General features: G+C 41.8%; 1 protein-coding gene across 3 annotated transcripts in view; it reads right to left on the reverse strand.

Moving 5' to 3' along the window:
* Positions 1–2: 2 nt before the first annotated feature.
* Positions 3–16,645, reverse strand: part of GPR1 (G protein-coupled receptor 1) — a 48,257-nt gene continuing 31,614 nt past the window's right edge. For 2 of the 3 annotated variants that reach the window (XM_009182865.3, XM_003907852.4), the window contains exon 3: positions 3–1,946. In XM_009182865.3, the coding sequence (XP_009181129.1) occupies positions 851–1,918 (1,068 nt within the window). In that variant the 5' untranslated portion in view covers positions 1,919–1,946 and the 3' untranslated portion in view covers positions 3–850. Of the gene's footprint in view, positions 1,947–2,654; positions 2,901–16,645 lie in introns of those variants that run through there. The other variant, XM_009182868.4, reaches the window with a different exon arrangement.

A 16,645-nucleotide genomic window follows, 5' to 3' on the forward strand; every position in this document is an offset into this window, starting at 1 on the left:
TGTTTTAAGATCACCAACAATTACTTTAATTCATAAATGTATATACATAGATTACATAAAGAAATTAAGTACACATGTTGCATTTTAAAAATGTGTCTAGTAGGTTATTTGTACAAAATTAAAATGAATTTAAGAAAACATTGTAATGTTTTAAAAATTCGTTAATCATATATTTATTTATTTTTGAGATAGAGTTTTGCTCTTGTTGCCCAGGCTAGAGTGCAGTGGTATGATATCGGCTGACCACAAACTCTGTCTCCCAGGTTCAAGTGATTCTCCTGCCTCAGCCTCCCGAGTAGCTGGGATTACGGGCATGTGCCACCATGACTGGCTAATTTTGTATTTTTAGTAGAGACGGGGTTTCTCCATGTTGGTCAGGCTGGTCTCAAACCCCCAACCTCAAGTGATCTGCCTGCCTTGCCCTCCCAAAGTGCTGAGATTACAGGTGTGAGCCACCGTGCCCGGCCAATCATATATTCAATATTAAGACTTAAGGCTTTAGAAAAGTTATTATTTAAAAAATAACTGATACTGCTTCAAAAGTGATTAATTCACCATGGTATAATTAGCAAGAATGATGCATTTCATTTAAGTTGCAGAAAAAATTATGTGGATCCTTCCTAAGTATTTTCAGTTTTTAAAAAAAATTTTTATTGCCACATCACAAGGAGTCAAGAGGGTCCTTCCTAAGTTTCATATCCACACAAAAATGTGATGCCTATATAGTGACCAGAAACAATAACAATAAAAGTAGAGTCAGCTCTCTATCTTGGAAACAATTTTAATCTGAAAGCATCAGTCAGAGGACCCACATAAAAAGCCATATCCTGATTTGTGGAAAAGTAATAACTTATTGGGCTGTTTCCAGGAGACACAGATTCTTGGTTTCTGAGTTCCTGAGCTGTTCACTCACTGTGCCAGAACAGCTGACTTCCCACAGTGTGTACTTGAGTATCTCAGCAACTGAGGACTGGAAGCGAGCTTGGAACTTCTTACTAATTAGGACATAAAGGATGGGGTTCAAGCAACTATTGAGGAATGCCAAACCAGTGGAGAGAGGGATTCCAGCCTGCATCACGTGGTGGGAATAGCTATTGTGGTGAATGGTGAGCTCCCAAATGCTAAACAGGTGATAAGGAGTCCAGCAAACCACAAAGGCCACAACCACAGCCAGAATTGTCCAGAAATGCCTACTGGAGATCAGGATGCTTCGCTTCTTCACCTTGAAGATGAGACACAAGTAGCAAATACTCATTGTTAGCAAAGGGAAGAGATAGCCGACAATAAATTTCACCCAGGTCAGAACATGGTGCCTGATCACAGTGAGGTCAGGATCATGCTTCTGAAAATTGTTATAGCAAAGAGTATGATTATTGAACTCCACAGTGTCCCGGAAGTATAGGGCAGGACCGCCAATTAGAGAAGCCAAAAGCCAGATGAATATAATGACAATCAGAGAGTTCTTGAGGGTTCGATGCCGATGAGATAAGACAGGATGGATCAAGTGGATATAGTGGTCCAGGCTGATCACCGTCAGGAAAAAAACACTGGCAAACATGTTCAACTGGGCAGTGAAGGAATTGGCTTTGCACAGCCAGATGCCAAAGGGCCAGTGGAAATTCATGACCACATAGGAGATGTACAGGGGCAGAAAGAGAAGAAAGATGAAATCCGCAATGGCTAGATTGAGGAACCACAGAGTGCTGACTGTCTTCTTCCACTTGAACCCCATGAACCAAATAACAATGGCATTTCCTGGAATTCCCAGGACAAAAGATAAACAATATAACACCAGGGAGACCCAGTGAACAACTCCCAGCTGGACTTTTTCCTCCAAATCAGACTCCAGAGAGTAATAGTCTAGGGCATAGGAATAGTTTTCAAATTCTTCAAATAATGTTTCCTCCACATCTTCCATGACCTTGCTAAATGGAGAATGAAGAAATCTGTAGAAGCAAATTTGAAAAGAAAGAAAAAAAAATGTTTAAAGAAAAATAAAAGTTCAGTGAATGATAAGGAACATGAAGATAAAAATATTTCAGGTTATGGACTAGACATAGTATTTTTTTTTCCTTTTTTTGAGACAGGGTCTCACTCTGTTGCCCAAGCTGGAGTGCAATGGCATGATTTTGGCTCACTGCAGCCTTGACCTCCTAGGCTCAAGTGCCTCCTACCTCAGCTTCCCCAGTAACTAGGACCACAGGTGCTCACGACCATGCCCAGCCAATTTTAAAATTTTTTTAGAGACAAGGTCTCACTATGTTGCCCAGGCTGGTCTTGAACTCCTGGGCTCAAGTGATCCTTCTACCTCAGCCTCCCAAAGTGCTGGGATTACAGGCATGAGCAACTATGCCCAGCAAACACAGTATATTTTTTGATAGGACTTGTGGTTATACTCATATGTTCAAGTCTTGGTGAGCCTCAGTTTCACTCTGATTATCATTCTCCCAGCATGACAGTTCATTTCTGTAAATTATTTAGTAATTGGTAAATTAAAATGACAGACTACAGTTATAATTCTTCTGTTTGTAATGCTTGTAGGGCTGACTAGAGAGAATCTAACATTCAACAAGCATTTATTAGATTCCTATATGCATTATGATTTTATGCAAAAGAAAACAGATTAATACAAAAGAAAACAGATTAATACTTACAGAGTGATAACTTCACAATCTGTATTTCAGCCAGGCACAGTGACTCACACCTGTAATCCCAGCACTTTGGGAGGCTGAGGCAGGGAGATCACTCGAGACCAGCCTGGAAAATATAGCAAAAATCTGTTTCTACAAAAAAATTTTTTTTTAAATAACCACGTCTGGTGGCTCATACTGTAGTCCCAACTCAGGAGGCTGAGGCAAGAGGATTGCATAAGCCCAGGAGTTTGAGGCTGCAGTGAGCTATGATCAAGCCACTGCACTCCAGCCTGGGTAACAGAGCAGGACCCCACCTCAAAACAAAAAATTTTCCTGAAAAATCTGGATTTGTTGTTGCCCTGACTACTTAAACTCTAGATAAACAGTTCCAACTACTTCCTAATCAATCTACCTGCAGGTCACTGGAGATTTTGACCTGAGATTTTGCATCCAAGGATGTTTTGAGTCCATGTTTGTGAAAGCAAACATAGTAATCAGAATTATATCAATATAGATGGCTTCTCATCCAAAAGGTGGCTTTTGGAGTAAATTTGATTATGACCACTTAATTTCTATATTGAGATATATATATATAGATAGATAGATAGATATAATTCTACAGAATGCAATTAAGCTTTATTTAAAATTTCACCTTATTGAAATAATTCTTTTCTATAATAATTTATGACAAAGATTAGATTTTTTTTTTTTTGAGACAGCCTCCTGTTTTTTATTTATTTATTTATTTATTTTGGAACAACCTCCTGTTACCGAGGCTGGAGTGCATGGCGTGATCTCGGCTCACTGTAGCCTCTGCTTCCTGGGCTTAAGCAATTCTCCTGCTTCAGCCTCCTGAGTAGTTGGGATTACAGATGCCTGCTACCATTCCTGGCTAATTTTTGTATTTTTGGTAGAGACAGGGTTTCACCATGTTGACCAGGCTGGTCTCAAACTCCTGATCTCAAGTGATCCACCCATCTCAGCCTCCCAAAGTGCTGGGATTACAGGTGTAAGCCAGAGTGTCCGGCCAAAGATTGTATTTATTAATCAGTTTTAATTTTTGCCCATACCAAATTTTGTCTCTTAGAATTTCTACCAAAGTAAGTTTTATTTTGTGCCCCCCCCCCCCCCCCCTTTTTTTTTTTTTTTGAGACAGAGTTTTGCTCTTGTTGACCAAGCTGGAGCGCAATGGCGTGATCTCGGCTCACTTCAACCTCGCCTCCCAAGTTCAAGCAATTCTCCTGCCTCAGCCTCCTGCGTGTGGCACCATGCCCGGCTAATTTTTGTATTTTTAGTAGATACGCGGTTTCTCTATGTTGGTCAGGCTGGTGTCGAACTCCCAACTTCAGGTGATTCGCCCGCCTCTGCCTCTCAAAGTGCTGGGATTACAGGCATGAGCCACTGCATCCGGCCTTTTTTTTTTTTTGTTGAGACAGAGTCTTGCTTGTTGCCAGGCTGGAGTGCAGTGATGCCATCTCGGCTCATTGCAACCTCCACCTCCCGGGTTCAAGCGATTCTCCTGCCTCAGCCTCCAGGTATTTTTAGTAGAGACAGGGTTTCACCATGTTGTCCAGGATGGTCTCAATCTCTTGACCTCGTGATCCACCCACCTCGGCCTCCAAAAGTGCTGAGATTACAGTAATAAGCCACCCCGCCCAGCCCCTCTGCCTTTTTTCTCATCAAGGCCAATTTTCTGGGTTAAGAAGACTTGAATGTCAGTTTTTCAATCAGCACAAAAGTGTACTGTGTGCAACTCTGTCTTCTTCCATTTTATTTTGTGCTATTTATATCTGCAGTATTGAAGATCAAGCAGAAGAAAGATTAATAGTTATATTCATTTCATGGAGCTACAATCATACATGAGGCAAATATATAAAATTTTAGATTATAGTATAAAGAGGTCAAAACATCCTGTGTTGCTCACAGTCATCTCAAATTCAATTTGACTATCACTGAATTCATCATCCTACCTAAAACCTTCTGAGAAATCTAGCAGGGCATAATTAAAAAACAAAAGCAATTTATTCCCTTCCTCCCAACCCTAACCCAGCAACTTTTTGTTCTTCAATATTCAATTCAAATGCCACCTTTCTTAGAAAATTTTCTGACTTACATTCCTGCAGATAATAATAATAATAATAATTATTATTAAAACAATTTACAATAAAATAATAGTCAATGTTATTGCGAATTTACTAGATGCCAGACATGCATGATCTAATTTGATCCTCATAAGAATCCTACATACACTTGTAATCCCAGTGCTTTGAGAGGCTAAGGCAGGAGGATTGCTTGAGCCTAGGAGTTTGAGACAAGCCTGGGCGACAAAGTGAGAAACTGTCTCTTAAAAAAAAAAAAAGATCTTACATTGTAGGTAACTACAGGTGACCCTTGAAAAACATGGGGGGTACCTAGAGGCGCTGACCCCACACACAGTAAAAAAATTTACATAAAGCTTTTCATCGTTATTGAGACATAGTCTCCCGCTGTCACCCAGGTCAGAGTGCAGGGACACAATCATAGCTCAATGCAGCCTCAAACTCTGAGGCTCAAGTGATTCTCCCACCTCAACCTCCCAAGTAGCTGGGACTACAGAAGTACACCACCATGCCTGGCTGATATTTTTATTTTTGTAGAGATGGGGTCTTGTTATGTTGCCCAGGCTGGTCTTGAACTCTTGGCCTTAAGTGATTCTCTTGCCTTAGCCTCCCAAAGTGCTGGAATTATAGGAGTGAGTCACTGTGCACAGCCTATAATAATAATAATAATAATTATATATTAATAATATATAATAATATATATAATAATAATATAATATATAATAATAATATAATAATAAAATATTATAATAATAATTATTATTATTATTTGGAGACAGTGTCTTGCCCTGTTGCCCAAGCTGGAGTGCAGTGGCACAATCTCAGCTCACTGTAACCTCCGCCTCCCGGGTTCAAGTGATTCTCCTGCCTCAGCCTCCCTAGTAGCTGGGATTACAGATGTCTGCCACCGTGCCTTACTAATTTTTATATTTATAGTAGAGATGGGGTTTCACCTTCTTGGCCAGGCTGGTCTTGAACTCCTGACCTCAAGTAATCTGCCCATCTCAGCCTCCCAAAGTGCTGGAATTACAGGCGTGAGCCACCACGCCTGGCCCTATTTCTTTTTTTTTAGAAACAAGTATCACTATGTTGCCCAGGCTGAACTCAAATTCCTGAGCTCAAGGGTTCTTCCTGACTCAGCCTCCTCAGTAGCTGAGACTACAGGAACACACCACCAAACTTGACTTGCGTATTACTTTTGACTCCCCCAAAACCTATTAATAGCCTTCTGTTGATCAAAAGCCTTACTAATGACATAAAGCATCAATTAACACATATTTTGTATGTTTTATGTATTATATACTGTATTCTTGCAACAAAGTAAGCTAGAGAAAAGAAAATGTTATTAGGAAATCATAAGGGGCTAAGAGCAGTGGCTCTTGCCTATAATCCCAGCACTTTGGGAGGCCGAGGTGGGTGGATCACCTGAGGTCAGAAGCTCGAGACCAGCCTAACCAACATGATGAAACCCTGTCTCTACTAAACATACAAAATTAGCTGAGTATGGTGGTACATGCCTGTAATCCCAGCTGCTTGGGAGGCTGAGACAGGAGAATTGCTTGAACCTGGGAGGTAGAGGTTGTAGTGAGCCGAGATCGTACCATTGCACTCCAGCCTGGGCAACAAGAGCAAAACTCCATCTCAATTAAAAAAAAAAAAAAAGGAAATCACAAGGAAGAAAACATGTATTTACTAATCATTAAGTGCAAGTAGACCATCATAAAGGGCTTCATCCTCATCATCTTCACAACAAGTAGGTTGAAGATGAGGAAGAGGATGGGTGGGTCTTGCTGTCTCAGGGTGGTAGGGGCAGAGGGAAAAAAATCTATGCCTAAGTGAATCTGCACAGTTGAAACTCATGTTGTTCAAGGGTCAACTGTACTATTATTGGTCTCATTTATAAGAAACAACACTGAAGCTTATAGCAGCTTAGTAACTTACTCAAGATCACACAACCTGCAATTGCAGAGTCAGGATCTAAAGTCAGATCTGTTGGACCCATGGCCTGAGCTCTTAACCACGACAGCATTCCCCTCTTCTGTCATACTTGTCTTATCACACTTAACACATTATGTTGTCATTAATTTATTTTTAATTTCTCCCCTAATAGACTGTGAACTCTTTGAGAATAAGGACTGTCATTGCTGTACCCCCAGTGCCTTGTATATCTTAATATATCACAGGTGATTAACAGATGCTTAATAAATGATTGGCTTCCATTCCAAACCAAAGATAATTTTAAAACTTTAAGTGAGATTTTGTGAGTTCACCCCTACGTCAGTGTCACTGCCAGACTCTCTCTAACCTTGACCCACAGTTCTGGTTGTTGCTTTTTTTTTTTTTTTTTTTTTGAGATGGAATCTCAGTCTGTCACCCAGGCTGGAGTGCAGTGGCGTGATCTGGGCTCACTGCAACCATCGCCCCCCGAGTTCAAGCGATTCTCCTGCCTCAGCCTCCCGAGTAGTTGGGATTACAACTGCCACCGCGCCCGGCTAATTTTTTTTTTTTGTATTTTTAGCAGAGACAGAGTTTCACCATCTTGGCCAGGCTGATCTTAAACTCCTGACCTCGTGACCCACCAGCGTCGGCCTCCCAAAGTGCTGGGATTACAGGAGTGAGCCACCGCGCCCGGCCAACCCACAGTTCTATCACCAGGATCTTGGCTTATTCCTCGACACCAAATCCCTTCCTTCGCGGGTCCCACTCCAGTGAGCAAGAATTGGCTCCTGTGGTGGTGCCCCGTTCTTTCAGGCCTGGGATCTCGCTCTGCCCTCTCACTCACTCCTTCTGGTGACTGACTCTCCCCAGTGTCAGATCCTTGCCAGCTTAGTCTAAAACTTTGTCTTTTCTGTGTACTAGGACATCCTTACCTTCCAGGTACCTATGATCTGTTCCTTTAGGCTATTAGCAATTCAGAAGCCATATGGCCTATGGGGTGGTCTGAATCATCTTATAAAACCCTAAACAGAATCTCATTCCCCAAAGAAAGAAAAGCCCATGGAAGACCCCTAATAGCTTCTAACCACTATCCTCACCAAAAGTCAGGAGCCTCCCCTTCCAATGTCATTACTGACCCTGCTGGGACAGTGTGATCATCTCAGGGCCTGTTGAAGGCAAACATCTTCTTCTGCATTCTGTTGGGGAAGGGGGTTGGAGGGTGGGATAGTGGTATGTTTACATGTGTGTGCGTATGCCTTGAGGATGAGTGATCTATCTGAACAGAACACCTTCAAACAGAAAGCCCTGCACCAGAGAGGTTCTAATCTTCCAGGAAGCAGATGAATACATTAGATTTAAGGTGTAGTTCAGGCTTGGAGAAAAAGCTTCAAGAACAGCTGGTTGATGCTCACCTGAATCTTTTATGGGAAACAGGAGCTTAGGAATTCCCCCAAGACTTACAGCAGATGTTTTTGTGTGATGGTGATGGTGAGGGGTAGGGATAGAGTGGAGAAAAGAGAGACGGCAGAACTTAGCAACTGTCCTACTGAATCCTTGAGTGGACACAGTTAACTTTTGAAGACATACTCTTGTTTACCTATTATACTATGTTTGGCTATTGCTTTACAGTTTTCAGGTACTTCCTGATCTAAGTAAGTTTCCAGACCTCATTTAGACCTTTCCAAATATCTAGAGACTAAATGTATTCATTTCCTAGGGCTGCAGTAACAAAGCACCAGAAACTGCTTGGCCTAAGACAACAGAAATGTATTGTCTCACAGTCTGGAGGCTAAGTCTGAAATCAAGGTTGTTTCCTTCTGAGGGCTGTCCTGGAAAATCTTTTCCATGCCTCTTGCCTAGCTTCTTGTGGTTTGCTGGCAAACATTGGCTTTCCTTGGCTTGGACACGTGTTACACTGATCTCTGCCTACATCTTCACATAGCATTCTCCCTGTGTGACTCTGTGTCTAAATCTCCCCTTTATATAAAGACAGCAGTCATTTTGGATTAGGGCCCACCCTTACCTCATTCTATTTTCTATTCTATTGCCTCTGTAAAGACCCCATTTCTCTCTCCCTCTTTTTTTAAATTTTTATATATTTTTTTATTTTTTATTTTTTAAGACAGGGTTTCACTCTTGTTGCCTAGGCTGGAGTGCAGTGGCATGATCTTGGCTCACTGCAACCTCCATCTCCTGGGTTCAAGCGATTCTCCTGCCTCAGCCTCCTGAGTAGCTGGGACTACAGGCGTGCGCCACCACATCTGGCTAATTTTTATATTTTTAGTAGAGATGGGGTTTCACTATGTTGGCCAGGCTGGTCTCGAACTCCTGACCTCGTGATCTGGCTGCCTCAGCCTCCCAAAGTGCTGGGATTACAGGCATAAGCCACTGTGCCCAACCTAGACCCCATTTCAAATAAGGTCACAGTCTGAGGTAATGGGGGTTAAGACTTCAACATATCTTTTTTTGGTGGGGGAGGAGAGTTACCATACAACCCATAAGACTAACTCAGGAGTGGCAACCACCATTTTTGAATCCCGATCACTCATTCATTCAGTCAATATTTGGTGTGCTCACATTGTTCAGGCACTACTCTACTGAGATACTTCACTAAATAAGACAACTATTTCTTCCCTCTTAGATTTTATATTTACCAGGTAGGGATAGATAGTAAAAAAGTAATTAAAATTACATAGTATATTAAAATACGGTAAGTGCTATAGAAAGATGAAAAAATTGAACAGGATAAAGGGAATAGAAGGTGGTTTTAACTTTCTTCCTTTCTTTCTTTTCTTTAAGACAGATTCTTGCTCTGTTGCCTAGGCTGGAGTGCAGTGGCATGATCTCAACTCACTGCAGCCTTCGCATCCTGGGTTCCAGTGATTCTCCTGCCTCAGCCTCCGAGTAGCTGGGGTTACAGGCATGAGCCATCACAGCCAGCTAATTTTCATATTTTTAGTACAGATGGGGTTTCATCATGTTGGCCAGGCTGGTCTCAAACTCCTGACTTCAAGTGATCTGCCTACCTCAGCATCCCAAATGCTAGGATTACAGGCTTGAGCCATTGCACCCAGCCTGGTTTTAATTTTCAATAAGGTGGTCTGAGAAGGACTCGTTGAGAAAATAACAGCAAAGGCTTGATGGAGGTGAGGGAATTAGTCGTGGATATTTCCAGCAAGAGTGTTCCAGGCACTCTTGCTATGGCAGAAGTGTGTCTAACATATTCTAGAAGCAATAAGGATGCCCGTCTGTCTAGGATAGAATGAGAAAACCAAGCAAGAGGAAGATGAGAAGGAAAAAATTCAACAAGAACGTAGGAGGTTACATCATATAGATGCTTGTCAGCCTTTGAAGGATTTTTGCAAAGGGAAAAAGCAATCTGATTTTTATTATAGAAAGATCCCTCTTTCTGCTCTGTTGAGAATAGACTGTTAGGTATAATGGTGGGGCAAACAAGTAAGAAATAGGCAGACCAGATGGAAAATTATTGCAATAATCCTGGCCAGAGATGACAGTGGCTTGGAATAGGTGGTAGCAGTGAAGGTGATGGGAAATGATTAGATTCTAGGTATATTTTGAAGATAGAACCAACAGTTTTCTTGAAGTCAAATATAACCCCTGACATTGGAGCCTTCTGTACCAGAGTCCAAGGACTTCTGCATCCCCTTTCCTCCTCTTCTCGTGGGCTAGAATATAGATGCAGTGATGAGCCACCTTGCACCATATAAATGAAGAAAACATGGTTTTTCATTTATAGAAGTTTGGACCCCTGGGTGACCTCATGGAACACAGCTGCCCTACTTTTCTGGACCACTTCCTTTAGATTACTAAGTGAAAATATTCTCCTGGAATCCTTTTGGGCTATTTATTTTTTTCTTACAAAACTGAGTGGGTCTGTGGAACAGGCTTTTTTTTTTTTTTTTGAGACGGAGTCTCGCTCTGTCACCCAGGCTGGAGTACAGTGGCCGAATCTCAGCTCACTGCAAGCTCCGCCTCCCAGGTTCATTCCATTCTCCTGCCTCAGCCTCCAGAGTAGCAGGGACTACAGGTGCCCACCACCACGCCCACCTAATTTTTTATATTTTTAGTAGAGACAGGGTTTCACTGTGTTAGCTAGGATGGTCTCAATCTCCTGACCTCATGATCCGCCCATCTCAGCCTCCCAAAGTGCTGCGATTATAGGCCTGAGCCACTGCGCCCAGCTGGAATGGGCTTTTGTTAAAGCAGCTGAACCTGTATCCTAACTAATATAACTTCTCTAGGCCCTGCCTTTGAACACTGTGGTGGAGCCCTGGCAGTGCTCACCTCCTGTGACAAGATGTTATAAGAAGTCTTTGAGGTAGGAGCTATTTCTCACAATGGTTATGGCTTCAGAAGCTCACTGGAGGAGGCAGAGGGGAGCTTCCCTTAGAGGGGACAGAAAGGGAAAGAAGCTGGCCTTATGAGGAGGAACTCTTACCCCAGCAATGGTTAGGGAGGTATTTAGGAAATCCCCTTTTTAGCCATGAAGACTTAACATGAAGGAGGTTTTGCAGTTGACTATGGTAGGTTAAAGAGGTGCTGCTGGTAAGACTCTGCTGCCTTTTTTTCTGCTGCCTTTTTTTTTTTTTTTTTTTTTTTAAGACAGGGGTGTTGCTCTGTCACCCAGACTGGAGAGCAGTGGCAGAATCATAGCTCACTAGGCAGTAACCCAGTTACCCTGATTAGAGAATGAAGTAGGCCAGGCACAGGGGCCCACACCTGTAATCCCAGCACTTTTGGAGGCTGAGGCAAGGGCACTGCTTGAGCCCAGGAGTTCAAGACCAGCCTGGGCAACATAGTGAAGACCTTGCCTCTATGAAAATAAGAATACATTTTTTTTCCAGAAAAGAGAATGAAGGCCAAGCCTGGTGGCTCATGCCTGTAATCTCAGCACTTTGGGAGGCCAAGACGGGCAGATCACTTGAAGTCAGGAGTTCGAGACCAGGCTGGCCAACATGGCAAAACCCTGTCTCTACTAAAAACACAAAAATTAGCCCGGTGCAGTAAGGCGGAGGTTGCAGTGAGCTGAGATCACACCACTGCACTCAAGTCTGGCAACAGAATGAGACTCCATCTCAAAATATAAAATAAAAAAAAGAATGAAGTAGAAGTGGGTGAGGTGTCTGCTAAGTTATACTTTGAACTAGAAACATGGTTGAGTGTAACTCTGGCGCAGAGCACAGTTTACAGGTAGGAATTGACAGACCCAATCTGTGGAGATTAGAGGGTGAAAATGAACTGTGTAATAATGCAATCTCAAAGTAATATCGGTGCTTTCAAAGGCAAAATGTGTTTACAAAGAAAGCTTACTACCTTGAGCATTTCTGCCAACTTAAAGGGCCTATAGAGATGTTTCTTTAAATTATTAAAAAGTCGTATTACACTGTATAATCAATCATGTCGTGTCGTAGTTCCCTGTTTATTTTTGGTGGGATAAGAGAGAAAGGACAAAAAGAGACACAAAAAGAAAATGGGGGAAATTTTTCCTCAATTTAGCCGTGTGAAGATATACATATATACATGCACACACATATATACATATGCATATATACAAATCGTTTTTGAGGGCTGATGGGAGGATGTGAATGAAGGATCAGAGGTAAATAGGAGGGATGCCTGGGCGATAGAAAGAGGCTGTGGTGGGCAGTAATCAGAAATGAAGACAGATAGTAGGTGGATATTAGTTTTTTTTTTTTATTTTTGAGACAGAGTCTCTTTCTGTCATTTAGCCTGGAGTGGAGTGGTGCAGTCTCAGCTCACTGCAACCTCCACCTCCCAGATTCAAGCAATTCTCACTCGAGAATCAAGTGTGAAAAATCAAGTGATTTTTGTGCCTCAGCCTCCCAAGTAGCTGGGATTACAGGCATGCGCCACCACACCCGGCTAATTTTTGTATTTTTAGTAGAGACAGGGTTTTGCCATGTTGGACAGGCTGGCCTTGAACTCCTGACCTCAAGTGCTTCACCCCCTTTGACCTCCCAAAGTGCTGGGATTACAGGTGTGAGCCACCACACCCGGCAGCATTAGGTCTTTAAATCCAGGTTTAAAATAAAGAGGATCATTAAACAGGCAGGATCAAGTGGTCTTGGTTGGCAGTGACTTTCCATTGAGATGTCCATGTAGTCTTCTCAGTTTGGAAGAGCACAATGACAAAGCCAGGATGAGGCTTTTCAACTTGACAGAAAAGACGAAATAGCTACTGTATTTGTCTTAAACCATAGGTGCTGCTGAAAGGCACATAAATAATTCTGACTGAAATAAAGACTAATAAAGGTCTCTATGAGCATAAAAAGTTTGTGTAGCCACTTAACCGCCAAGCTGTACTGTGAACAGGGATATATGTAGGGCCTCCCAAGTCTATTAGAAGTATGTGAAAAATGCTTGGTGTGAAGCAAGGTTCAGAGAACCTCCATGAAGCCTCTGGTTTAAGTTCCATAGAAAGTGAAGGGACATATTTACTGCAGGGATTCAGCTGCTTTGAGGACCCACGTTATCACATTCCTAGGTTACTTCTACCTAGATACTCAAATGGCAAATCGTGTGCTTGTGGAGTATAGAACTACCTACTGAATTAAACAATCTGGTGTCTGATCTATTCAGATTTAATAGATGGCAAAGCTGAAACTCTTTTCTAAATAAATAAATTTTACTGCAAGAGGTCTGGCAGAAAGTGTAATAATAAACAGTCTATAAAATCCAGATGATTTTGGGGAAGGACACCTGGTAGGGGTGTGTAACATTAAACTTCTAAGTGTGGCTTTCAACAAGGCTTGGCTATAGAGGGAAACATTTTGTTCATCTACCTTGACAAAACACAAAGATTCCTTCTGGCAGAACATTTGGTGAATGAAGAGAGGTTTAATTTTGTTCTGTATTGTTGAGTTAGATGGGTTTTCATGGACCACTGCAAAAAACGTACACCTCACAGAATCTTAAGGCAGTTTAGGCTCTAAGCTGGTTTGAACAGAGAGAAGGACTTGATATTGTGAACTCTGTCTACGTAGGTTTCCTGTGTAGAGTTCTCCACACACTCTGGTAAAAAGAACTCAAGCTCTGAATATGTCTCCTGTTAACACCACAGCAGCTGTTGGGGGAACATGTATTTTGCTTCTGACTAGATAACAGGAAGGAATAGAAAAGGCAGGGAGCAGTGGCTCACGCCTGTGATCCCAGCACTTTGAGAGGCTGAGGCAGGTGGATCACTTGAGTCAGGAGTTCAAGACCAGCCTGGCCAACATGGTGAAACCCGTCTCTACTAAAGATACAAAAATTAGCCGGGTGTGGTGGTGTGTGCCTGTCCCAGCTACTCAGGAGACTGAGGGAGGAGAATTGCTTGAATTCGGGAGGTGGAGGTTGCAGTGAGCCAAGATGGTGCCACTGTACTCCAGCCTGGGCAATAGAGTGAGACTTCATTTAAAAAAAAAAAAAAAAAAGAATGAATAGAAAGAATTGATGGACACAAGAGAGAAATTCTCCAGTGAAAACCACAGATCCATGACCTATCAAACATATGGTCAGCAAGCTGTTTTTCAAGGGCTGTCTTCTTAGGGAAGAAAGATTTTTTGAAACATGTATATGTGTGTTTTGCCCTGGGGAGGTGGTATTTGGGACATTGCTGAGTATTTTCCACTGTCAAACATAAACTATACTACACCCCACAATGTACTCAAGATGTTTGGCATCAGTAGAGTATTTTGTTGCCATTCAGATGAACGATCTCTGCTTGGAAGGCGTTGAGGCACAACAACACTTTAAAAAGAGACCCTGTTTATTCACCCAAGGGAAGAAAAGGGAGGCTAGATGGAAATTGAAGGTTGGGTGGTGATATTGTCGCTGCTGCCAGTTGGGAGGTGGTAGAATAACCCTCACACCCCAACCCCTGGCATAGCTTATCCTGTAATAGAGACGCAGCTTGCCTAGCTGTAGCTCCTGTGTCATTTATTACTTAATGTCAGGCGTTGAGACAAATGACAATATTCTTTGGTATATTAGGAAGAATGAAAGTATTTTGATTTGGCTCGAGAAGGGATAACATCAATGGGAGTGTTCTGATGACAAAGGCCTTTGAATGTCATGCTTAAGGGTTTAGATTTTATTCCATTGCTCCCAAAGCACGTAAAAATGTTTGTAGCAGGGAGCGACGTGACAGAATATTTGTTTTTGTAAAGATCATCTGGTAGCAGTTTGCAAGATGGTTTGGAAAAGAATTTGAATGGAAGTAAGACAATCATTCAGGAGCCTATTACCACAATGGAAGTCAAAGATGGAAGGGCCTTACACAGTGAGAGAATTGAGATGAGGGAGATGTATTTGAAAGACACTGATTTGAGAAATGAATAGAATCTTTCAGGAAGCTTAGATGAATTGCGAATAATCTTCACAATAACGTTTTTCTTGAGTTGGCATTGAAAACCTTGAACACAAAAGCGAGCTAATTTTAGGCATACAAATGTTTTATCAGTTTTAAAGGCAGTGAGATTAGGAGAGAGAAAATTTTTCCTTTTCAAAGAATAATTGAATCAAATGGAAATTAATAATACCTATTTTCATGATGCTGGGATCGAATTCTTGTCATAAAAGGCATTTGCAGCCTCATCCGCGCGTCAGCCCCCATGCTTCACTTTGACAGTTTGAAAAAGAGAACACAGCACATGTACGGGAAGTCAACGCCCACTTATGTACCTGTTGTTTTAATGCTCCACCCAGAAATTAGTGTTCTAACTTGTACAATCTGTATGGCTCTGTTAATTGCTGGGGGTGAATGATTATCCTTAGGTTATGAAGAAACTTTTAGGCTTAATTCCTTTGCAGACTTTAAGATCATTAACACACATGTATAATGTAAATATCAGGCACTATCACGGTCTATAGGTTGTAGAATTAGACTGCCCACTCTCAAATCCCAGTTCTTCCTGTTTCTGGCTGTGGGATCATGGACAAATCACCTGCTACCAAGAAACCTGTTTCCTTCCTTGTAAAATGGGAATAGTAATAGCACCTAACTCATAGGGTTGCCGTAATGATCACATGAGGAAATCCTTAAAAAGTGGTTAGCTCAGTGCCTGGCACACAAAGCATGCTCAAGAATTGTAGGTATTGATCATTATCTACAAGTTTTAGCTTAGGACTTTTAAAAGCAGTGGATAATAAAAGGGAAGCAGAGAGAGAGAGTGGGACTTCTTTGAGTTACTTCATGAAAAGGGTGAGAAGATAGTATACTATTTTATATCAGGGACTTGAACATTCTTGGATTTTGGTATGCATGGGAGGTCCTGAAATAAGTCTCCGGTGGATACTGAAGGATAACTGTACTAATTTGGAGATTTCTATCTATGATCAAGACTTTCAAACATTACATTGTTACATTGTGATTCTTTCCAAGACTTGAGATAAAGCTTGGGAAGAAGTTACCACTTGTTTCAGTTTATAAACTAGAAAAAAAAAACCTATGCACATCATCCCATATACTTTAAATCCTCTTTAGATTACTCATAACACCTAATACAGTATAAATGCTATGAAATAGTTGTTGTATTGCTTAGGGAATGACAATAAGAAAAAAAAAAGCCTGGGCATGTTTAGTACAGATACAGCCATTGATTTTTTTTCTTCTGAATATTTTTGACCTGTGAACCTACAGATATGGAGGGCCAACTGTGTTTTCTTCTTTTTTGAGACCAAGTCTTGCTCTGTCACCCAGGCTGGAGTGCAATGGCACAATCTTGACCCATTACAACCTCCACCTCCTGGGTTCAAGTGATTCTCTTGCCTCAGCCTCCCGAATAGCTAGGATTACAGGTGTCCGCCACCATGCCCAGTTAGCTTTTATATTTTTAATAGAGACGGGGTTCCACCATGTTGGCCAGGTTGGTCTTGAACTCCTCACCGTAGGTGATCCACCTGGCTCAGCTTTTCAAGGTACTGGGATTACTGGCGTGAGCCACCACACCCGGC

Source organism: Papio anubis, chromosome 10 (assembly GCF_008728515.1).
Source record: "Papio anubis isolate 15944 chromosome 10, Panubis1.0, whole genome shotgun sequence".
Lineage (NCBI taxonomy): Eukaryota > Metazoa > Chordata > Mammalia > Primates > Cercopithecidae > Papio > Papio anubis.